Below are 24834 nucleotides of genomic sequence, written 5' to 3'. Positions count from 1 at the left end.
ATTTTGCTTTAGGATCTAGAATACTTCACTCCATGCTCTTCTTGACTTTATTGTTTGTGCTGAGAAGTCTGCTGTGATTCTGATAGGTTTTCCTTTATAAGTGATCTGTCTTTTCTCTCTGACAGCTTTTAATAATCTATTCTTGTGTTGGATTTCTGGGATGGTGATTATTATATGTCAGGTGTAGTTTTATTTTGGTTATGACTATTTGGATTTCTATATGCTTCACTGATCCTGATGTCAGTTTCTGATCTCATGCTTGGGAAATTTTCAGCTATTACTTCTCTAAATATCCTCTTGACATCCTTTATGTTGTCTCCTTCTTTTTCATTAATCCCTATCATTCTTATGTTATTTGTCTTTGCATTGTCTTGCAGTTGTTGAATTGTTGTTTCCTGATTCCTTGTTATTTTTAAAAGATCTTTTCTTTCCTGTTCACTAGCTACAATCCTGTCTTCAAGGTCTGCAATTCTATCTTCACTTTCATTAAGGTGGTTTTTACACCTTTCAGTGGAGTTTTTTATTTCCTGTATATCTCTGTGCATCTGCATTATGTATTCTGTTTGTTTCTTATATTGCTCGTCTAGGGATTCTATCTTTTTGTTTAGTTCCTCCAATTTTTTATCTGTGTTTTCTTTAGATATATTCAGAATCTCTTTCATTTCTTTTATCATTTCTCCTTTTACCTGGGAGATTATTTTGAGTTTTAATTTCTTTAAAGCTTCCTGGAGTTGCTTGTTAATTTCAGTAGCTATTGTGTCTGATATTTGAGGTGAATAGCATATATTTTCTTCTATATACATTGCTCCTAGGGTTTCTTGAGATGGGCTGGAGGTTTGAGGTTGTAATTTGGTCTTTCGTTTTGTCATTTTCCTATATTTCTGTGTTTCAAGTGTTATTTGAAAGCTTCCTCTGGGTCTGTTGGAAATCCCCTTCTATGTTTGCAGCTACTGAGACTCTGGCACCACTCTACCCCAGGCCATTGGGCCTGCAGAACCTATGGCCCTCCTCTGCCTGTTCAGAACTCTGCAGTTCCAGACAAGCTGTACCTTAGGGACACTGTGTGCCCACCTGCCTGCTGGAAGCTCCACAGTTCTCTAAGCGTAGCCAGGATGCAGAGGCGGATGTAGACACCTCAAACCCAACTCTCCACTTCGCTGCACCCAGAAGCTTGGAGGGACCCAAACAGTCTGGCCTTTGGGCAGAGTGCACTGAGCACTCACCACAGGCTGCAGGGCCTCTGGAACCTGCGATGCTCCACTGCCGCTGAGACATCTACAGTCCTCCAGACACACGGAGAGGCTGATGCAGGTGCCCCAGATCCGCCCAGTTCCTCCCCTGCACACCGATCGTGAGGTGCAGGAGCCCCAAACAGGCTGGGCTCCAGGGATAGCATGCGCCCGCCAACCCGTTGGAAGCTCTACAGTTCTCCAAGTGCAGCCAGGATGGGGAGGCGGATGTAGAGGCCTCAAACCCACTTCTCCACTTCACTGCACCCAAAAGACTGGAGGGTCCTGAACAGTCTGGGCTTTGGGCAGAGTGAGCTCAGCACTCACCACAGGCTACAGGGCCTCTGGAACCTGCGATGCTCCACTGCCTGCTGAGACATCCACAGTCCTCCAGACACACGGGGAAGCTGATGCAGCTTTGTTTCTGCTTTGGAGCCCAGTGGTCATGGACTCAAAACTGAAATGTTGAGCCAAACTAAATCTTTTCTCATTCAAATGAAGGTGTTTGATATTTTGTCGCAGCTACAGAGAACCTGACCAATGCAATGTTCAATCCTGAATGCTGTATCTTTTGCATGACTCTTAAGTCCTTGCTTTTTGTGAATGCTGGAATTTCTTGTTCCCTCAATGTTCTACACCATTTCAGTTCCCCCCTTCCTAACTTCCTAACTCATGGCTCATGCATCACGTGGGTAGGCATAGAAACTCAGATTATTCAGACATTCTCAAATAGTTTTGTATTCCCATTAAATGGAAACTCTTAAAAAGTAAATGTATAGTGGAGAGTCCAGTCAATACTCCGTCATCCAAGTATCAAGTTCAGCACAAGCATTGATAAGTTATGGGAACATTGTGGACACTTAGTGTGACCTATTGAGAAAGGCATTTACATCTGTATCTTCCTTCCATGTATCCATCTCCATCTCAGCAGGCCATTCATGAGAACAACACAGGGAAAACCCGGAAGGAAGGACATTCTATTGGCTGGTAGAACTCAAGGCATCAAATAGCCATGGAAGGTCCGAGAAGCTGTCCTAGTCTAAAGAAGACTTTAGAAAAATGTAACATGATGTGCCAGCTGAATAGATGTAAGTTAGTCCAAATAAAGTTTGACTTTAATTAGCTGTAATTTAGCAGTATTGGTTCCTTACTTGTGAGTAGTATAAGATGTAAAACTAGGACTCATGTATGTGTCTTTGTGTGTGTTTGAGACAGAGAGAGAGACACACACATAGGAGTGTAATATTTTTGAAAATCTTCTGTAAATGTGAAACTGTTCTCTATCAAATGAGTTATTCAACGGAAGCACACTATGAAATAATTTTAAATGTCTTTACTCAATATCTTTCCCTGTCTCTTTTCTCTCTCTCTCTCTCTCTCTCTCTCTCTCTCTCTCTCTCTCTCTCAGAGATAACTTCCTCAAATTACTATAAAATTGGGCAGAAGATGAAGTAATGGAGAATGCTGAACTATGGAGCCCTAGCTATGAAAACAAAGTATTTAAAGTCATTATTAATGCGGGTAAACAGGAATCATTGACAGGGATAGAAAAATCTGGAAGCAGAGTAGATAATAGTACTGTTACATATTCCAAGACATCAGACATCAATGTAATCAGTGAAAATTTTTAAGGTTGTAATAACACATAAGAAAATATTGCCCCGCTTGCAGATAAAAATCCAGTCTTGTGGCAAAAATTTCCAAAGTTTGTCTATGGAAGAAAGGTAGGGTGATGGAAGTCTGTTTTATGCACTGAAATATGGGCTCTGGACAGACTCAGAAAGCATACAGGAAATGCAAAATATAGGAAATCTCCCAGAAAGATTCAAATACTGCAAGGAGTTGCTCTCTCTGTATTTTGTACTTTTTTCCTCCCTGATTGTTGATTTGATATATTGGCCACTTCTTATGCGAAGAAAACACAATCAGAAAGGCCAGGCACCCACAGATTTGCCAGGAAAAAGGAGCGTAGGGGCACTTTGTAGGAGCAGGGAAATGGCCCAGCTCGAGGGGGAGGAGCTACAGGGCAGTGCCTCAGTCACATACTCCCTGGAACCTCAGGTGTACACTCCACATCTCAGAAGTTCAACTTTCTCATCTGTAAAATAGAGTCCACGTCTGCAAGAATCGTGATAGGGACACAACCCAACAAATATAAACAAGATAAGCCAAAATTTAGCACCTCAGTCAATACAACATGGCACTTTTGATGAGAAGATGTCACAGAAAACACGGGATAGAGAAATCAAACGGATTGGCTGGATCACTGAAGCAATACAATAGGAGATGGCGGCTGTAGGTGAGGACCTGAAGTGCTATGGGACTGGGGTGTGGAGATCCTACAAGATAAATCTATGGGAAAGAGAACATTTGTGGCTGGAGAGAGAAATATTTGATGCTAAGATGTCTGAGATGAAGACTTCCCAGATGATGATGAGAACAAGTAGAAAAAGGAGCAAAGCTGGAGCAAGCAGTGTTTGGAGATACCTGGTAAGTAGATAGTCAACACAAGGAAAATATATAGGAATAAAGGAAAAGTTGAAAGAAACAGGGAGATGGAAAAGTAAACAGGCATTGAACGTCACAGTGAAAATTATGAATGTACAAACCAGCACTGAAGTGGATACGACAAGAGAGTTTGGCCACTGTGGCTAAAAAGGAGAAACCATGATATACTAGCACTGGAATCGATCTGATGTTACCCTATTTTAAGGATATTTGAAGGAAATTAAATTTACTTCATGTAGCAATCTATCAAAGTAAGTTACGTCTTCTAAATGGGTTTGTTCCAGATCGTCATCCAAAGAAAACATAAGTCTACATGCACATGGAAAGAGACAGTCTTAGCATATGGCTCAACGCGTGGTTCTGGGATTTCACATGCTGATAAATAACATGAAAAAATGTGGATTTCTAAGCGCTGATATATTGCATTTCAAGTTCAGTGAGCTAATTTTGCCTTTGCTATTTGATTATGACTTTATACACCACTGGGATTCATAGGGTTCTTCTACATCTGCACCAAATTTCTCATAAACAAAGATACCAACCATAAGAGTAACACCAGGTTTTCTAGAGACAAGGTGTGGCTACTAGAAAAAAAACAAAAAAGATTATCATTGAATTGTGTGGGTCTACAGTTTTCCTGACTGCTCTTGAGTTAAACCTGCAGTTTCTGGAATCCCTATCTGCGACTCCTTCAATGCACTTATTTCCTCATGAGATTTAGTCGCTATCTCTTGGATTTTCTTTCCAGGTTTCCCCAATCTGTTCAGTCCCGTGTGTTCCATTCCCTTTGGGGACTTAGAGGCGCTTTTGAATGATTTATCATCCTTGTTCACCAAAAATCTATCTTCAGCTGACTTTCCAATCTCATTTCAAGTGGAAAATAAGAAGCCATCAACCTATCCTTCCTTTGTGCTCATAGTATAGAAATTATTGACATGATCTGTATTCTGGTTATGAAGGTCTCAACCTGATTTGTGGCTAAGCTCTGATTTTTCCACTCCCTTAGCTCTCTGTCTTTCTCATTATCGGTTTTTCTCATTTCGGAACCTTCCCCCAAGATCACAAATAAACCCCTCCTTCCTCGGTTTAAGTCATCACACACACTCACACACACACGGCAGTCTGTAGCACCCCATTCACTAATTCTATTCCCCTACATATCACTGACTTATTAATACTATTCTCAAGAGAATTGTAAACTTACTTCTGAATTCTTACTTTTAAATTGAATTGCATTTGACTCGTAAGAAGGATTAACAAGCACTTTTACGATACCAAATTCCAGAAAATAATAATAGAATACACATATACACTTTGACTCTGAACATAGCCAGTGGCCGAGGGTAGAATTTTTAAGAAAACAGTAGGAAGAGTCATTAGGTCTTGGTAGAAAAGCAAAGCCCTGTGGGATTAGACAGGCTGGGCTGGAATTGTGGGACCATGTTGAGCACAGTGTCTGACAGAATGCATTCTTCCGTGAGCTGCTAGGAAAAGCAAACTTTAAAGTAAACCCTTGCAAGAAATAGTATCCAGTAGTTATGGATTAAGAACTGATGGTCACCTTAATGCCAGCTGGATTAGATTACATCAGCATGGCATTCAGCAAAAATGCTCCACCTGAGGAAAGTTGCCAGGATAAACAGAGAGGTAGAGAAGTGGAGGGGGGGGGCATTAAGGCATTAATGCGTTAATGCATTAATGTGTTAATGCATTGCTGTGTTCAGACACTGAGGCATTGTGGGTTCTCCTATGAGTTGTTGTTTGAGCTGTTGGTTCTCCTGGAGAAGCTTTGGTCCTCACATCGAGCATTGCTTCCTGGCTCTGGAAGGGAAGACTTGTGCTGGTTGGTCTTGAGGATAAACTCATCATGCTGGTTTCCTGGGATGTATCTGACTGTGCTTGTTGTGCTTGTTGTCCTAAGTCCTTTTCAACTTGAGGACAAACTTGAGTTCGGAACAAATTATACACAAAAATGTATTTCAGACTATAGGTTTTGGAAGGTTTGCATATGCATAATGAGACATCTTGGAGACAAGGTGTGAATAGAAATACAAAATTCACAAGGGAGAGTAACAGTGATCAAGATGTGATATGGAAATGTACCCCAAGACAAATACAATTATTATGTATCACAAGCATACACTAAAGAAATGTAAAATTGTCGATGTCGCTCCTGGCTGGCAGGAAGGACACACGACAAAGTCTGGCAGTGGACAACCTTTTCTTTTATTTTTCTTCTCCGTACAGCCTGCCCTGGGATCGCTCCCAGCCGAAGCCTCCTTTGGTCCACTCCCCGCGGCTCCTTCTGGGCTTCTACTTCCGGGCTTCTTTTTCCCCCCCAGGGGTGGCACCAGTATATATACGGATACAGTGTCCAATCATGTTAAAGTAAGCAAGGCAAGCTGATTGGCTAACATCATCAGTTGCCAGGCAGACTATATTGTTGAGCGGGTTGCTTACGCGGTAAGCAGGAAACTAACGTGCTCGATGGGAGGGGTAATCTACCTCAGGCTTTACTCTTTACTACAGGCCTCACGTCTGCCAAGTGAGGCGACCGGGCTCGGGGCTGCGGCTCCCAACATCTCCCCCTTTTTTATTTTTTATGAATGTGCGCATCGTAGCCCTTTCTGGACTGGGTGCAGAGGCTTATGCCCTATGCGTAGGCCCACCGTAGGTCCTTGGCTTAGACCCTGGTCGGCCGTCCCATGGTCTGCCAAGGCCCTGAGGCCCTCGTCCTTTTTCTAGGGCCAGGCACAAACTGGACGGAACCTGGATGCACACAAGCTTGCACTCATTTCCTCTCCGTAAAGAAATCCCCTCGGAGAGAAATTTAGACCTGGGCAGCATCTAACAGTCCAGCGGCTTACGTGCAGGATGGGGTAGGGCCTGGCTTAGGTTGAGTCGCACCGGGGGAGTACGCTCTTACCCGTCATTGACTCTCCTACCCAGCTATATCATAATTTTTTAGAGGAGGAGTGTGGGAAGCTCACCACCCCTAGACTCGGTCGTAGGCTAGGCGAGCGAGCCATGCATATGCCTGAGGATCTTCTTGTCCATTTTGGGCTACCGCTATTTCTATTCATCTTGTTGGTTGGTCTGTGATGGATCTCCGGTAGGGCAGGTCTGATCTTCAGTCGAGGGCTTTGTCGCCCGTGTCAGTCTCTCCGGTACCCACAGTGGTTCTTGTCCCGATTCCTGTGGGAAAACACAAACCGCGCCTCGGTTCCAGCTGACCACTGGATCCGGGCCCATCCATTGTCCTGTCAGGACATCTTTCCACTTCACCCACCCTTTATGGTTGGGGGAAGGGTTGCAGTGCTCCACGGCTGGGGAGCAATTGTCATTATTTAAATTTAAAAAATTGTGTGTGAATAGTGCCATGGATAATCGTGCCTTTGGGGCCAGGCCTTGGCCTACTCCCCCTTTTTGTTTTTGTAAAATTTTTTTGAGGCTTTTATGAGCCCTCTCAATGATTTTTTGACCTTGGGGATTGTATGGGATACCATGTTTTAATTGAACCTCCATCATTTTGCAGAACTCATTGAAGGCTTTGCCTATATAGGCTGGTCCATTATCAGTTTTTAATATTTTTGGTTTGCCCCATGCGGCCCAAGCCGCCAGGCAATGATTGATCACATTAGACACTTTTTCACCTGTTTCTGCTGTTGCGAATATGACGTGAGAACAGGTGTCTGTGGAAACATGAACATATTTAAGAGTCCCAAACTCCTGTATATGTGTGATGTCCATCTGCCAAACATCACCAGGGATCAAACCTCGAGGGTTTACTCCCATCGGTATGGCAGGTTTGTATGTGGCACAGGAGTCACATAGTCGCACGATATCTCGTGCATCTGCTCTGGAAACATGGAAATGGTTTGCTAGTGTCCTGGCATTGACATGAAACTTATCGTGGAAGGCACGGGCTCGCTCAATTGGTGTTAGTAAGGTAAAAATCCATAACGGGCGAGTGGCAGTATCAGCAGCCGCATTCCCCTGTGCCATGGGCCCCGGCAGGGATGTATGTGCTCTTATGTGGGTGGTGAAGACCTTATGGTGTCTGTTCTGAAGCAATGTCTGGATAGACAGGAACAGCCCAGCCACTGTGGAAGTGGATCTAATTAAACCGGCAGTCTCAAGCACTTGCATAGCATTGACCACATACCTAGAATCGGAGACAATATTAATGGCTTCTGAGAACCGTTCAAGAATCATTTTAACGATCTGCAGTTCCACCACCTGAGGCTGATCAGGTTCAAATTGTATGGTAACCGGGGGCTTGCCTAGGATCACATAGGCGCCTATCCCCGTCTTGGAGCCATCTGTGTATATTGTAGTTGCTGGGACTAATGGCTCAGAGGCAGTAACCTTTGGAAAAATTATAGGGTGTTGAGTGACAAATGACAAGATAGGGTCTTTAGGGTATTGATTGTTTATATCCCCATGGAAAACACATCTCAGAATGGCCCATGTATCTATGCAGGCAGCCAGGGTCTTGATCTGGCTGGCGGTATAGGGTACTCGGATGGCTTGTGGTCCTGAGCCAAAATGTTGGACAGCTCTATCATGCGCTTCAAGGGCCAATGAAGCGACTGCCTCCGGGTAATGCTCTATGACTTTTGCAGGTGAGACCTTAGGGTGTATCCACAGTAATGGTCCTTTCTGCCAAATCACCGCTGTGGGCTGTAGACTAGTCTGTAGCAAACAGACATCAAAGGGTCGCCCTGGTTCAATTTTGTGTAAGGTAGCCCCACCTAAGGCTTTTTTCACTCTCTGTAAGGCAGCTCTTGCCTCAGGAGTGAGCCTCCTGTGGGAGGCTATATCTGGGTCTCCCTTTAGAAGGTCGAACAGGGGTTTGAGATCTGAATTTGGTATATGTAAATATGGCCTAATCCAATTAATGTCTCCCAATAGCTTTTGTATGTCATTTAGGGTCCTAACGCCATCCGTCTTAATGGTGACCTTCTGTATAAGTCTGGAGGCGACACTGAGGTCCACACCTGCTGACCCAGGGGTGGCCCTTGTTGAAGGCTGCCATCCTGAGCTGTCCTGTCTCTGGGGCGGGGGCCCGCCTGTGAAGGGGGCCCCCTCTGGCCGTTTTTTGGCCCTCTAGCATCTCGTCCACAAATACGGTTGCCCTGAGCATCAAAGACCGACCTACACTCCTCAGCTTTGTGTGATCCCCTCTTGCATCGCCCACAAACATATGGTTCTTTATTCCTAGGGCGAGGCCTAGCATCTGCATTGTTTGGGCAATGACGTTTAATGTGTCCTGGCTCCCCGCAGGCAAAACACCCTTTAGCCTTACATTCCCCTTCTAACCCGCGAGGTCCCCTCTGCTGTACAGCTGGGGCCAGGAGAGCAGCCACTCCCGAGTTGGAGAGCGGCCCCCCTATCTCTCTGCATATCCTAATCCAGGCGTTGAGGTCCTTGTTCTTATGAGGAGCTATCGCTGCCTTGCACTCCTTTGTACATTGCTCAAAAATCAGCTGCCTTTCCAGCGGTCGAGCCACTCCCGGATCAGAAAATATCTTATCGGCAGCATCTTGCATTCGGGCCACAAAGTCAACAAATGGCTCTGTGGTACCCTGAATTATTTTTGAAAGACACAAGGAGGCTGTTCCGGCACCACTTATCTGCTTCCAGGCGCGGAGCCCTATGGCATTAATTTGTTCATAGACAGCGCCGGGGAACTGAGTCTGATCATCAGCGTGCCGACCTTCTCCCATAAGCATTTCCTTGTTCCACCCCCGGTTTCCCCGATTGGCGTTTCTCTCAGCCTGCTCTGCAGAGAACTCTGCGTACCAGGCTCGCCAATCCAGGTAACTGCCCGAGGGCAGACACGCCTTTGCCAGCTGAATCCAGTCCGCGGGGGTGAGGGGCCCAGAAGACAGGTTCTCCAGCATGGCAATGGTGTAAGGCGCAGTCGGCCCAAAGGTTGTAACTGCATTTTTAAGTTCTCTAATCTGCTTTATCTCAAAAGGCTCCCATGCATTACGTCCCTGGCCCATAGCTACTTGTACAGGAAATATCCCGTAGGGGCCACTATCTATCCCAGGTGGTGGATGTACCTCATGAGACAAACGTCCCCCCTGCCAAAGCCGCCTGTAAAAATACCGACCCGCCGGCGGCGGAGCATAAGACGGCGGCCATGATTGGGCGGAAAATGGGGGCCCGTGCATCACTTCCTGTTCTGGCGAAGGGGAAGGGAGCTCCCGGGCGGCCGCCTCGCGGCGAGGGATCGCCTCCGGGAACACCCCCCAAGGTGGGGCGGAAGGCTTCGCCTCCCTCTCGCGCCGGGGAGCGCTCAGGAGCTCCCTACTCCTCCGCAGACCAAGTTGAGCGGAGCGCAATTCACGGCGCAACGCTGGGAAGGAACCCTGCGACTCCTTATCGAGCGACTTAGGCTCCTGACAGCTGGTCTCTTTGGCCTCCTTGCCATTCAACTTTCCCTCGTCCTCGGAGTCAGACGACTCCGAGGCTAGAGCCCCGTCCTTCTCCTTAGCATCTTTGTTCCCCTTGACGGGCCCCTCTCGGGAGCTCCCTGACTGGGCCTGCTCAAATACCCTGCGTACTTTTGTAAGCTCTTGAGAGCTTTCTCCACAACCACCCTCGCTCTTAGTGTTGCTACCTAGCATGTTTCCCATCTTTTAATATGTTACTCACCGCGTGAGGCCCAAGGAATCCGCCACTTACGCGTGAGCCTGAGGGGAGTCTAAAAGCCCTGTAGGTGCGCGCCACCCAGAGCCCAGGCTTATCCCCAACTCACCTGTCTCGCAGCTCTGTACTGGAGCGTTGTCCGCTGTCACGTCTCGGGGGTGATCAGTCCCCGTGCGGGCCTCCAAATGTCGATGTCGCTCCTGGCCGGCAGGAAGGACACACGACAAAGTCTGGCAGTGGACAACCTTTTCTTTTATTTTCCTTCTCCGTACAGCCTGCCCTGGGATCGCTCCCAGCCGAAGCCTCCTTTGGTCCGCTCCCCGCGGCTCCTTCTGGGCTTCTACTTCCGGGCTTCTTTTTCCCCCCCAGGGGTGGCACCAGTATATATACGGATACAGTGTCCAATCATGTTAAAGTAAGCAAGGCAAGCTGATTGGCTAACATCATCAGTTGCCAGGCAGACTATATTGTTGAGCGGGTTGCTTACGCGGTAAGCAGGAAACTAACGTGCTCGATGGGAGGGGTAATCTACCTCAGGCTTTACTCTTTACTACAGGCCTCACGTCCGCCAAGTGAGGCGACCGGGCTCGGGGCTGCGGCTCCCAACATAAAATCACTTACAATTCACATATGGCCTGTAATACAGACAGAAGGTAAATTTATAAATATATTCAGTATGCTTGCGTTGTTATTTTTGAGACAAAGTCTCACTTAAACTGAGTATGCTGGTGTGGAACTTCTTGAATCCTCCTGCCCCGGCCTTCTGTGTGGCTGGCATTACAGCTGTACACAATCAGGCTAGGATCTGTGCTTGTGTTTTGAGCTCAGAATGACTTGATGGGCATCATTTTCTACAACCTGTGGCTCTACCTGCCTACAAAGGACCTTGCAATACCAGGTAACAAAAGAGAGCATTTAGCAGAGACTCCTTCCACTTTGCATGCTTTCTGTTTACTTTTTAAGTAGACTAGAAGACAACAATGGTAAAATAAGGTGCATGTTCTCTTCCTTTGCTGTGACACAACACTTGAAGAGAACGACTTAAAAGGTGAAAGGATTTATTTTGGCTCACAATTTCAGAGGTTTCCATCCATTGTAAACTGGCTTCTTTGTCCTTCTGCTAGTGGCAAGGCAGAAATATTACAGCAAAAGGATGTGGTGGAGTAAAGCTTCTCATCTAATGGAGGATATGAGGGAACACACACACAGTGAGACAGAGAGAGAGACAGAAGAGACAGAGAGACAGAGAGAGAGAGAGACAGAGAGAGGGAGAGAGAGGCTAATGCCTCAAGGGTATTCTGTAAGGCTACACAGCCTTCAGTTAATCTCTGCTTCTTAATTGCTTCCACTTTCTGATAGCCTATCAAATTATGAGCCCACCATGGATCAATCCATTGACAAGGTCAGAGCTCCCATCCTCCAATCATTCCCTAAAGGTCTCCTTTCTAAACATCACTACCTTCAACATAGGAGACTAGTCAACATTTCAGATTCAAACTATATCAACAGCAAACAGGAAGAGATCCAAGCCCATGAATCTACGGTCCACAGTGTGTAGGGCTGGCTTCCTGCCTGGGATGCTGAGCTATGACTGACAAATGCCCAGCAATCTCTGTCATCAGATCTCAGGATGTCAGCAAGGACAGCCAGTGGGAGTCTGTGCTTATAAAATGTGCCAAAGACAGGATCAAAGAGCCCATGAATATATTTCGCTTTCAACAAGTCACTTAGCCTTGTACTGGTGAAGGCCTCTTGGGTGACATACACAATGTACTTTAAACCAAATTATAAAAGAATGACATAATGTTCTTGGCCTAGGTACAGTTTCCAAGTTTTGTTACTAGTGCCAAAAAAACAAAACCAAGAATGGTCAGTACTTTAGTTGGGGAAACATCAGTGGTCTCTTGATTTCAAAAGTTCACATAACTATTTTCCAGGAAATACAGCATTTATAAGCAAGAAAACTTTTTAAAAATACAGGTAGGAGATCAGAACAAAATTGTCAAGTTTTTCAGTCTTGGCAGAACAAGATCACTTTAACATATTTAACATAATATCTTCAACCATCCTTCTGTTTCCAGACCCAATACAAGGAAGTTTTGTCTGATTTTGTTTTGGAGAACTACTATGAGAGGTATTGGTGTAGGCGGATTTTAAAAATGGCCCCGTGTGTTAGCATTCTGAACTCCCTAGTTTATGAATACACGGTGATATTTTCCTATTGTTTCTGTTGTACTGTGTCGCACCCTGTGTGTTAGAATAGGTGATTACCTGAGTGGGCTGAGTCAGCTGCATGAACCCTTAGACAACAATCTTTGCTAGGTGGTAGAGGAAGAAATGGAAAAGATTTACAGCTCTGGGAAGAGGTGCTTCTCTGTTGGTATCATAAAGCTTGTAAGAAGCTATGTGAAAGGAATCCAGCATCCTTGAGGCATTGAATGTTCCTAGACTGACAGCCAGTGAGGAACTGGGGATTAAAATCACAAGGTAATAGATTCTACCAATGTGTACATAGGGACTTGTCTAGATGCCTTCTGGTAAGAATCTGCCAACAGCTTCTGTATTCCCTTGTGAGAATTTAAACAGAGTAGCCAGGTGATACTTCTGACCCAGTGATCCCTTGTGACCCATTTAGTGGGTGTCATTTAAAGCTACCCTCTGAGTTGATTTTCTATGCAGCAATGGGATACTAATAAACGGGGAGAACAAGACGCAGGAAATCACTTCCTTGTTCAGTTTCTTTTCTTTTTTTTTTAATTTAGAGAAAGATAAAACAGAATCAAAAATGGGCCGAAATAGTACACATACTTTCAAAGAAAAGAAATAAACAGTAATAAATCACTAGTTGATGTATACATTATTGTCCCCCCACAAATAATTGTTTAAGATACAAAAGTGGAACATATAAATGGGAATTCAACCGGGGAGACTGCAAACCATTCTGTTAACTATCCAACAAAAACTATACACTTAGACATGTACGCATTTATCCATATCTTCATTTATGTTGAGACCTAACAAAACTTATTAGATTAAAATCATTCTGAACAAAGGTTAATAATATTGCTGGATTTCACATCATGACACTCCGGAATCGGCACTAGGTACTGCAGTGCCCCTTTCTTTCCTTCAAAGCATTTGTTCATTTCATCATGTGTCATCAGATCAGTTCTCATAAACTGTTTATAGGTTTTATGCAAGCATGAGTCTTAACATGTATTTCTATCCTTTCTATATTAGAGGGAGAAACAGAACAAAGCAGGACAGAACTAAACATATTCCTATATACACATAAAAATAAAAAGACATATAAAACTGCTGTATAAGGAGTTCTACCATGGGTACTGTGCTGTTTTTTTGTTATCATCAGTCTAATTGGCTATATCACCAGATAAAGTATAATTGAACATATCAGAACACACAACTGAATTGGCTATATCATCAGATAAAGTATAATTGAACATATCAGTGCATAAGAGAATTAACAGAAATACAACTTTGTAGATACTGTAGAACTACAAAAACAGGTAGTAATCAAATCAGAATGATATCGTGGTGATCATTGTCATTTTCAGTATAGTTTTCTATACTCAACTTGATACTATCAACCTAACAGTTTTGATTAAAATCTGTCAATAATACACAGTATTCAAACAAGTCAGATTTAACCAAGATCAGTCATGATACAACTGTATAAGTCATACAGGGATCCTGATTGAGTTAATAGGAAATTAAAGATGACCACTGTGCTGTCTCCTGATATCAAGCTGCACTTGTTCAGTTTCTTTAGCAAACTGGCTTTTTTCATTTTCCTTATTCGAACAAGAAAGGCTTATTATAGTGTAGTCCATTTGCTATAATCAAGCATATGGGCTGGGTTCAATTCACCGTCTGTTTACACAAATAAAGTTTTATCAGAACACAGCTGTGTCTGTTCAGAGGCATGCTTTCCCTTTAGAATGGCAGAGTTGAGTTCCAGCCCAGAGACCACACAGTTCACAATTATGAAAGTAGTTCCTCCATGGCTTTTTACAGAGAAACTATCTTGATCCTGCTCTATACCTTAGAAAGGACCGTGTTTCTCAGAGCATACCACGCTGGCTAACATGGACAGCTAGAGCAAACTGTGTTTTTGTCACCTCCCAGGTGACAGGTAACACTCTTAGGCTCATTTCACCAATTAGCAGTCTTAGGAAAGTGAGAGAGTTCGCCTCCCCCTTCTCAGGTTTTCTGGGTTTCTTCTTAGATTCTCTTATTATAAATGGTATGAACCGTATGGTCGTTGTGTCTTCAAGCCTTTGTTTCCTCTGACCCACTTCATTAACTCAGATGCTCAGTGCTGGGGGAGGGAACTAACCTGATTGGTGGGGGGGGGGAATTAGTGAGTCTTTTAGTGAGTCTTTACAAACGCTGTCTGTAGAAACAGTGGGTGACAGCATTGTCCTTCATGGAGATGCCAATCACAAGGCCAACTCAAAGACAAGTGCAAATGTCATTCTGCCTGGGGTGACATGTTCATTTTTCAGAAACAGCTTGATAGCAACCCATGCTTGAACGCCTAATAAAGACTCCCCACGTATCCCCGGGTGGGAGCTGCCTCATGTGTTGAAAAAAAATGTGGCAGAAATTCCCAGGAGCCTCACCAAGAACTCCAACTTACTAACCCCCATCCTTTGTGACAAAATTTCCAATTCTGCACTCACGACAAGCAAATTAGAGCAAAACTATTGCGCAGAAATAAAAACTTGGTTTGCATGAAGTGATATTCATGTGAGTCCTGCCTAGGGGGTAAATTCATGAATTTCTGCTCTTTTACTTCAAAAAGGGGTAAGAGTTTAAGTAGCTACCTCTCTTGTGGAGTCTTCTTCCCCCAAAAGGCATATCCTCAGTCTAGTTATGAGACAGACATCAAAAAGTTGGAATTAACTCTATAAAACACCTGAGCAGTCATTGTCAAAACTACCAAAGTAAAGGAAAATTAGGCAAATCTAATAAACTGACACTGTCAAGAGGGGTCTAAGGAGACAGGATGCTGAGAGCCATATTGTACTACTTCGAACTAGAAAAGGCACATGAGGTAAAAAGGAAACATGAAAAAGCACAAAATACAAAATATGAAAGTTTAGACATCAGTTAACAGAACATTTTAAACTGGTTTATTCATGGTGGCAAAAGCACTAAGTTGGTGTAAGATAACACAAAGAATGCAAGCACAATATGAGATACAAAGATAAAAGGTTTTCTGTTTTATGATTGGTCAATCTAAAACTCTCCTACAATAAAGAGCTTGTTTAAAAATAAGTATGGTGAGTGCACATGTCTGTGTGTGTGAGAGAGAGACAGACAGACAGACAGTCACAGACAGAAATAGAGAGAGACACAGAGATAGAGACATGCAGAGAGAGACAGACTGAAAGAATGCAAATTTATGGAAAATCTTACAGGATATGTAACAAATGGGATGTTGTTTACTTTTGGAAAGGAAAATAGTACCAGGGCTAGAAAAAATGGAGTGTGAGAAGAGATTCATCCATTTTACTCGGTGAAATTCTCTGGTGTTTAGATAGTTTATAGTCGCAAAGTGATTATGTATGAATTTTATAGCTAACAAAGCATCAGTGCTCTTATGGTCTTGTCACCCATTTGTGGTGAACTTGTTTATAATTTTGACATGAGCAACTCTGAATTACATTTGTAATCTCATCTACAAATCTAAAGAGATCTTAAAAAGTAAGATCATGATATACTTTGGAGTCCTTATCTTTCAAAATTCTTGCTTTATCTTCTCACAGTGAATATTACTAAGGAAGGGAGGACCTTTTTTTTAAAGTGGCAGACAATTTTAAACAAGAAAATGATGATTTATGGAATAATGTATTGGGTTCCTGCCAGTTCTGTTTTCACAGAAGTGGACAGAGAGAGAGAGAATTGTTTCCACTCATTTCTCCCTTGATGACTTCAGGTCTTATCTGATAAGTACGTGCCAAAATAAGACTAAGTCAAATCATTTTAAACATTTAGCTCTCGGGTCAAATTCAAATACTGTGCATATTTCTTTCCCAAAAACTCTGATGATTCAGATAATTGTGAGAAATTATTAAAGAAAAGGAAGAAATTTGGGTGCAAATCTTGTATTTGGAAGTTAAGTATACTGTACTTCACTGCTTTTCTTTTCTGTTTTTGTTGTTTGGTTTTGTTTTTGCTGTGACCAAATACCTGAGGAGCAAAGGTTTGTTTTGGCTCTTGATTTCAAAGGGCTCAGTCCATAGTTGGCCAGCTCCACCGATGTAGGATCAAGACAAGGCACAAACCTCATTGAAGAAGGGCATGGTGGAGAAAAATGGAGCCAGGAAACAGCAAAGGTGAGAAAGAACCGGTGAAGTATCGTCTAAAGATAAGACATAGCCCAGAAGGTCATGCTCATGATCCTCTCCCTTCATCTACAGCCAAATCAACTAGAAATTCTGCAGAACTAATTGGTCATCACTGAGAAGGTTTACACTCTCCTCATCCAATGACTTTATGTAAGCCCACCAGGGACATTTTAGATCTGAATGATAACAATTACTTTAGGCAAGAATCTTCTAGTTTAGACTGGCATTAAGCTAGTGGAATACAATCCTAAGAGATTACAGTTCTATTAATGGTTGTAGTAGGTGGATGTTAATTAAGGCCCAGTAAAATTTTAGTCTGTTAACATTGCTCCACTATACGTACTGTAATTAAAGCAATGATTTAAAACACCAAATATGAAAAAAGTGGAGCATAAAGCAGCAATCATAGTTGCAAACTGAAATCGTAGTATTTGGTCTATTGGGGTAAATAAAATAATTCCAATGGTTTCTTCTTCTTTAATGTGGCTAACTTTTGAAATCACCTAGGTACCTAAAATTTAGGCTTATGTCACAGTTCTACTATAGAAAGATGACTCAGAAGAACCACTGAAAATTTCCAAGTATCATTTCTAGCATTGTTTCAAGATTTCATAGAAAACATTCCAACACTACCTAGGGAATTTATTAGGAGCCTAGTTTTTCCTATGTAAATGTCAGAATTTTAAGTAAAATCATGTAAATTATCCTAAACATTCCAGCATGTTAATATGAAGTTTGGGCAAGAAAAAAATCACTGTTCATTTAAAATAATGACAGTGTGTGAGAGAGAGAGAGAGAGAGAGAGAGAGAGAGAGAGAGAGAGAGAGAGAGAGAGAGAGAGAGAGGATTGTTTCCACTCCAGTTTCTCTAAAAGTCTCCATCTGTGGTAGTGATAACTTTGGGATCTGCCTGGGGAATTGGTGAAGGACACTTCCAAATAGGTTTGGGAGGTCATAGACTTAGGGTTCCTGGTCCCTTCCTCTCTGGCAAGGTTCCCCTGCTCTACTTCCTGGCCTCCATGACCTAAGCAGTTTTGCTGCGTCATATCCTTCCACCATGATGTTTCTGTCTTAGAGTACATTAGTCCTCTCCTCCTTTAAATCATGGGTGTTGCATATCACATCCACCATGTTTACAGCTGCTGGGAGGTATACACATGCCTTCTTCTTCAAGGGAGTGTCTAACGTGAAGACAGGCAGAGCATCATGAATCCAAAAGTTTAACATCTAAAATGCTCCAAGATAGGAAATTTATTGTGCATGCACATAATTTCCCCTGTGAATACTTTTACACCTGACTTCAGGTCCTAGTCAAAAGGCTGGAACACTAAAATAGGGCATAAAATTCCCTTCAGGCTATGTATATAAAGTACCTGTGATGCCAGTGACTTTCTGTTTAGGTTTCTGTCCCCTCCTCCACATACTTCATTACATATCTGCAGTTTTCCAACTTCTGAAAAACTCCAAATAGAAACACTTCTGGTTGAGGCACTTTGGATAAATGATGTATTCAGCCTATATCAAAATGAGTATCAGCTTGCCTTGAAAAATACTTGAGTTTCTTAATCAAAATTATAATCCAAGGCAGTCTATGAGTCTTCCCAAAAATGTACAGCATAGGTCTCACAAGCCAGGAACCTTCTCAATCTTGGGGTCTGCAACAGGCAGAAGCAATCAAGCTGCTAAGTGTAGCCAGTCACAAAAGAACCTTTCTGAAGTTCCAGGACCCTCTACAAAACTGTAGTACAGGCTGGGCATAGTGGAACACAGTTGTAATCCCAGCACTTGTGAAGTTGAGGCAGGAGGATCGCTATGAGTCCGTGGTCAGCTTGGGCTACACAGTGAGTTCAGTGTCATCCTGAGCTGCATAGCAAGACTCTGTCTCACTCCCCACAACCCCAAATACTGGGTACAGCTGCATGAGCATTGATAATCTGCATTAACCCCTTACCTGTAAATGCATGACCTGCTTCCTCAATGAGTGTGATCCCTCAGGCATTCCCAGGAGATCCTCTCACGCTCCAATGCCTCCAGGCATTAAAAGTCTAGAGAAGATATAAACAAGATTTCATAGGAGGCTGCTTATAAACATACATTCTTCATAGGAAAAAAGGCAGAACTAGGGCAAGTATGAGGCATTTCATATCATCAATAGTAACAGAAGCTTGTTTTCTCTACAGAGGAACTTTGCCATTTCTTCAGATGAACTCACGATGTAGATAGCTTTCCACAAGACTCGGGCACACTGCCTTTCTGCTAATTGCAAGGAAGTTAGCTATTCCCACCTCCAATATTTATTCACTCTGACAAACGATGAGAAAAATGTTGTTAGGCTGAAGTGATTGCTTTTGGCAGAAGTTATGGCTTGCCTGTCTTCTGTGTGTTTTGACAGTATGTTCTCATTTTTATCATGGTTCAGATGATCTTGTAAGTGGTAAGGTCACACAGTTCTTATTTTGGAAATACCTATACAAATATAGTGTGGTGGAATGGATTTTTTTCTTCTGGGGGTATGGTAAATTGTGGACAGATAGAAGCTGATTTCTGCACTTATTGTAATGTTTTATCAAATAAAACACAGCATTAGGTTCAACTGACTGACCTCAAGCTATGCGTGAGCATCTTAATTGCAGAGAGATGAATACCTGATAAAAGACGGGGTAAGAGATTACTCTGAAAAATACCAAGGAATTCACCACACAATAAACCTAATTCTGAATTTGGCACTGACATCGTTACACCGTACTCCATAGACGGAGGTCATATTTCACTGCTGATATTATGTATCCCTGAGATGGGTCATGTTTTCCATTCTTGCTATTTTCATCTGAAGTACACGGGCACTTTGTCAGACAAAGCCACTCTACAAACCAAAGTAGCCACATTACTTCATGGGTCAAATGTTCACTTACTGAATTCCAACATGCCTGAAACCACAATACACAATTTTCTTGAAAATTTCATGAAGCAACATTGTTATGGCTTAGAATGGATCTAAAATGTTCCCCTAAAATCCTGTGTGATAAGATGTGGAGCTTTTGGAATGCGGTGAGATCGTGAGGGTGCTAACTTCATTAGTGGGTGGACCGATGGTTGAGAGCGTAACTTCAAGGCATTGTTGAGAGCCAAGGTAGCAGGTAGGGTCAAGTGGAAGGCAGCAAGTCATGGAGGAGGAGTATACTTAGAAACCATATCTGGACCCTTTTATTATGGCATGTTTTAACTTTTTCATGGCTGCCAGGACAGCAGTCCTTTTCCACCATCCCCTCCTACCATCATGTTTCTGCCTCAGCAGAAGCTAAGAAAAAAATGCATCTAGCTAAACAAAGCCTGAAACCATGAAAAAAGAAAAACCTTTTCTCCTCCAAGTTGTTTCTCCTGGACATGCAGCCACACTGATGAGACCTTTAATAACTCATTTTACCTGAAAATCTATTACACATATGGATAGAAGGGATTCACTTTTGTTCTTCATTATTCCCTTTCAAGGGTCCTGAGTCTCTTGAGGTTTCGGAGACATCATGAGTTTAGGAAATTACAACTCCCAGATGGAAAGATTCCACGGAGCTTCTTGAAGGTTGCAGGACTTATGTCTACATATGCAGCCACCCTTCAAAGCCTTATGCAGTCATAGATATGGCTTTTCCACCAGTGCCTGAATCTAAAGTGTGTGATTAATTTTTGGTGCAGTACAAGGTCAGGGTGCTGGGATTAAGAGTGGGTAATTAACAAATCAGTCCACTGATTGGTTTGGCACTGCCCTAATCTAGGTAGGCTCAATATAATACAAGGGACAGAAAGAGGCTCATCTTGTCTCTAGCTTGCTTTGCTACCTTCTGCTCACCATGGACTGTTTTTCCACTGTAATACCTGTTTACCTGTGGTTACCCACAGCCAGCTGACTATGGACTGAACCTCTACAAACTGTGAGCTAAATAAATCTTTCCTGCTTTAACTTTAGGTGTTGGGTATTTTGTCTCAACAATGAGAGAAAAGTCACCAAGGAGGTACAAAAACTTCAAATGAACATGCAAAAGACCAGTATTCCAAGGGGACAGAATGTCATTTGCAATACCATTCAATCCCTTGCTTTCCCCATCTGTTTACTTAGAAATCAGTTTGCAGAAGTAAACTCCTAGTATAATCAACCCAGGTCCCTCTCATGGAAAGTCACAGCACTAACTTTCTTGATCCAATTTCTGTCTCAAAACAAATGACTGTGAAATTCTAGCACCAGTCTATGACTCTTATTCCTTGTCTGCCTGGGCCCTTCCAATTCTCAACTCTTACCATAGGCTCAGTTATCTCCTGCCATTTAGAGCTCTTCACTCTGCATTGTGTGGGTCTCAGCCTGCTACCCAAGGGGCAAGAATTAGGTGCAACTCTCTGTTCCCATCTCTTTTTTTCTTACATGAATGCTTTGCTTCTGTGCCTACATACATTCTCCTGAAGAGTGCAGAATGTACATGATCGCTGTTCTGTCACCCTTGCAGGGAAATATGTACAATTTAACTCACCAGGAAAATCAATATAGATCCTCTGTTACAAAACAGAGGATGCTGTGGAGGTTGGTAAGATGATCTTGTGTTTGTACTCCTTCAAAAGAATCATGGATGGACACTGGATTTCCTCTGCTAATTCCTTGCAGGATTTTTTTTATACTTTCGCTTGTAGCTACATACACTGCTCAACACATTTATTATTTATTATGAACCTGTGTTTTCACTTTTTTGGCCTCTTTGTAGTCAATCTTGAGACATGTACTGCAATATAAGATGCTTTATCAATGTACACAGTAATGATGATTTATCTAAGTAGAGGTAATAATGTTATGCTATGATGGAGGTATTACATAGCCTTACAAACTCAAAAGAATTCTTAAAGGTTTCGGGTAAGACAGGTGTAAGGTTCTCTAAAGAAGGAAAAGAATTCTTAAATCCAAGCAATTGAGGCCATTAGGCATTTTCATACTAGACATTAATGCATTTCAATAAAGTTAACATCTTCTAATACTTCACAGTAATTAATGATGCAAATATATTAAAATATCCTCCATGGTAACAACTCATGAGCACTGTCCTTAAATGTTACCTAATATTTTAATGACAGTATTAATGATTATTCATCAACTACATTCCCAAATAACCCGAATATTCACGCTGTTGTCTCCCTCCACTTTCTGCACTGCCAGAGACATAAAACTCATTTACAAAATCATGTTGTTTATGGCTCTATGAATTTTAATAAAAGATATAGCAAATCCTGCTGTAAAGAAACTTTTATTATCTTAATTATATTTTTTTAAGGGAGAAAGACAGTATTGCAAAGGGGGTCCATGAAAGAAGCAAGTAGCTGTGTCCCCAAGGGAAGCAGTTCAATGGATATTCTTTGTCTGCAATCACTGGCTTCCTTGCTATCCCCTTGACTTCCCCAGGGCACCCTTTTGTCTCTGGGTTGGGCTGTAGCAGCTGTGTCCCAGGGGCCCTGAACTTTAGAGAGAGAACAGATTTTCAAGCTCAGGCATAAGTGTAATCTGAGTAAGGAAGGGCATGCATCACAGATTTCAATCAAGAAGAGCAGGGCTAGCTCTGGGCTGGTTGACCAGAAGTCAAGCCTGTCTCCGACTACTGCAGTGTGCCACCCAAATGTCATTCTCTCCATGATCTAGACTTGTAAAAGGCTCACAAGAGAAGTTTGGGTTCACTGCCTTGAAAGAAATTGCTTCAGAATTGCCAGGAGACCCACACAAGCTAATGACACTGCCGGACTTCCTGAAGTTTCCTAACAAATGTTTCTTATTTCCTTAGGCAAACACACAGCAGAATAACCCTTCTCCTGACAGTCTCTATGTCTGTATGCAGACCTGCATTTTATTTTATCATTCACTGTCCTGGCATTGAACCAAGGCCTTGTGTGTGCTAGGCAAGTGATGTATTTCTGAGGCACACCCTTGGACCTCTGTGTTAAGACCTTTAAATCCTTTTTACTGTCTGGTCCTCCAAGTGTTAAACAAATGATTGCATTCTCAGAACTTCATAAGGATATGTTAATATCTTAAGACATTTTCCAACTAAAAATATAAGCTTTGTTTGAGTCCCACAAGACACCAACACTATATGCATGGAAATCACAAAATTATATTTTTATTTCAAGCACATTCAGATATGCCAGTGTGTTTCTTTCTTCATGACTATGCTTTGAGGAAAAGGTGCTATATAACCATGTGAAACCTTAAGATAATTGAATTCATAAATTGCAGCCATCAAGCTCCTTCTATTCAGCTGAACACCTCTCTCAAATATGAGCCCTACAGAAGGTTGAATTAGAATTAAGAAAGCTTTTCATTTTTGTTCGTAATATTTTCCATTATTGAGGTATTTTAAAGTTTGCTTCTAGGTCAAGGAAATGTTGATATCAATCTTCATTTCAACTTTAAATGTTTCGTTTTACACCATCAAAGGCCAATTTAAAATGTAACTGTCTCCAACTGCAATTAGACACTTTGAGCTTTTCTTCACAAATGAAATTGCTGTTTACCTTGCTTTTCCCCAACACCTCCCTAACATTCTTGTTAATCCTTCTCCCACTTTGAGTAAATGGTAAGAACAGGAACTACTGATTTTTTGCATATGTAACACTGAGGTCATTTCATTTACTTCGAGATACAGGTATTTTTCTTTTCAACTTTGTTCTCTCTGGACATTGGGCTTCCTTAACTTACTGTAAGACAAATTGTTATGGTTTGAGAACTGGTGGTCAACTTAACGCCAGCTGGATTACATCAGCATGCATTGAGAGAAGATGCTCCATCTGAGGAGGGTTGTCAGGATAAATAGGTGGAGAAGAAGAGAGGTGGAGGGAAGGATTGAGGTGTTAAGGAGGCATTGTGAGTTCTCCTACGAGTTGCTGTCTGAGCTGTTGGTTCTCCTGGAGAAGCTCTGGTCTTCACATTGAGCATTGCTTCCTGGCTCCGGAGGGGAAGACATGTGCTGCTTGGTCTCCAGGATGAACTCGTCATGCTGCTTCCTGGCACTTACCCGATTGTGCTTGTCATTGAAGGAGCTTGCGGCCTCCGTGTCGTGGTGCCTTTCAGGACAGCTCCGCTCTTTGTTGTGATTGTGACTTCTCGGCTCTAGTGTAGAACCCTCATCCCACTAGCACAGCTCCTTCATCCTGCTGGCATAGATTTTCTGGCTTCCACCGCTGACTCTTGGGTCTTCCTGGCATGGATCTGTAAAAGAGACTGGCGTGAGTCCTTGTTGTAGGCTCTGGACTTCCAGTTGGACTCGTGGAGCCATTGTCCTGAGCTCTCAGTTTTTATCTGGACTCACGTGGAACATTGCAGTGGGGTTTAGACTCTTGACTAAATAATCTATGTCTTTGGTGCTGCAGATAGATTTCCTGCATTCTCTTGTGTGAACTTCCAGTGACCATTATAAACATATTATAAACTCCATATTCTGATCTGAATTGTTCTTTGTGTACAACCCCTGACTACAACAGAAATACAGGGTGAGATTGGTCATGGATGCTCAAATGTGTGTCTCCACATCTATTAGGCACCATGCCAACTATCAGCCCAAAGATTTTCAATACTGTTCCAATCCATTGCTATGGGCATCAGTTTCAAAGTCCTCACTTTGGTGTTTGGAATACTCCTATAGGCACACACACACACACACACACACACACACACACACTCCCTCCTGACAAATGAGCAGCCCAAAAGCAGAGCTTTTAAGAGGTTGAGGGTGTTTGATAAACACTACATGCGAGCATCCAATTAAAATTGATCAAGTGACTGTGTGACTGATGGAAAAACAGAAACAGGAATTTACTGAAGTAGATTAAACCTTAGACCGTTGGTCCATTACCCCCTTCAGGGTGTCCTTTAAAACATTCTGAAATCAACTTTCAGCATAAAGAACCTCACAGGATCTTAGAAATGGAGACAGAAGAGACATGTTGACCTCAGATCTTATTGAACAGGCTTTATGAGCTTCCTACCTTTTCACCTTACATCCCAGCATAGCTGCATTGTCTAATACAATAGCCGATGCCTAC

The 24834-nt window shown here is 42.6% G+C and overlaps 1 protein-coding gene across 12 annotated transcripts in view; it reads right to left on the bottom strand.

Annotated features, from left to right (window-relative positions):
- Nucleotides 1-5941: 5941 nt before the first annotated feature.
- LOC101788124 (endogenous retrovirus group K member 7 Gag polyprotein-like) overlaps nucleotides 5942-24834 on the bottom strand; it is a 128572-nt gene continuing 109679 nt past the window's right edge. For 10 of the 12 annotated variants that reach the window (XM_063242715.1, XM_063242720.1, XM_063242711.1 and 7 more), the window contains 2 exons: nucleotides 23808-24001; nucleotides 5942-18815 (listed from right to left, as the gene is read on the bottom strand). In XM_063242715.1, coding sequence (XP_063098785.1) covers nucleotides 8666-10384 — 1719 coding nt within the window. In that variant the 5' untranslated portion in view covers nucleotides 10385-18815; nucleotides 23808-24001 and the 3' untranslated portion in view covers nucleotides 5942-8665. The remainder of the gene's footprint in view (nucleotides 18816-23807; nucleotides 24002-24834) is intronic. The other 2 variants (XM_063242718.1, XM_063242722.1) reach the window with 2 other exon arrangements.

Source organism: Cavia porcellus, unplaced genomic scaffold, assembly GCF_034190915.1.
Source record: "Cavia porcellus strain 051 isolate PalLab524CR breed Dunkin Hartley unplaced genomic scaffold, mCavPor4.1 scaffold_33, whole genome shotgun sequence".
Lineage (NCBI taxonomy): Eukaryota > Metazoa > Chordata > Mammalia > Rodentia > Caviidae > Cavia > Cavia porcellus.
The sequence above is the reverse complement of the archived record's forward strand: the minus strand, read 5'-3'. Positions and strand labels throughout refer to the sequence as shown.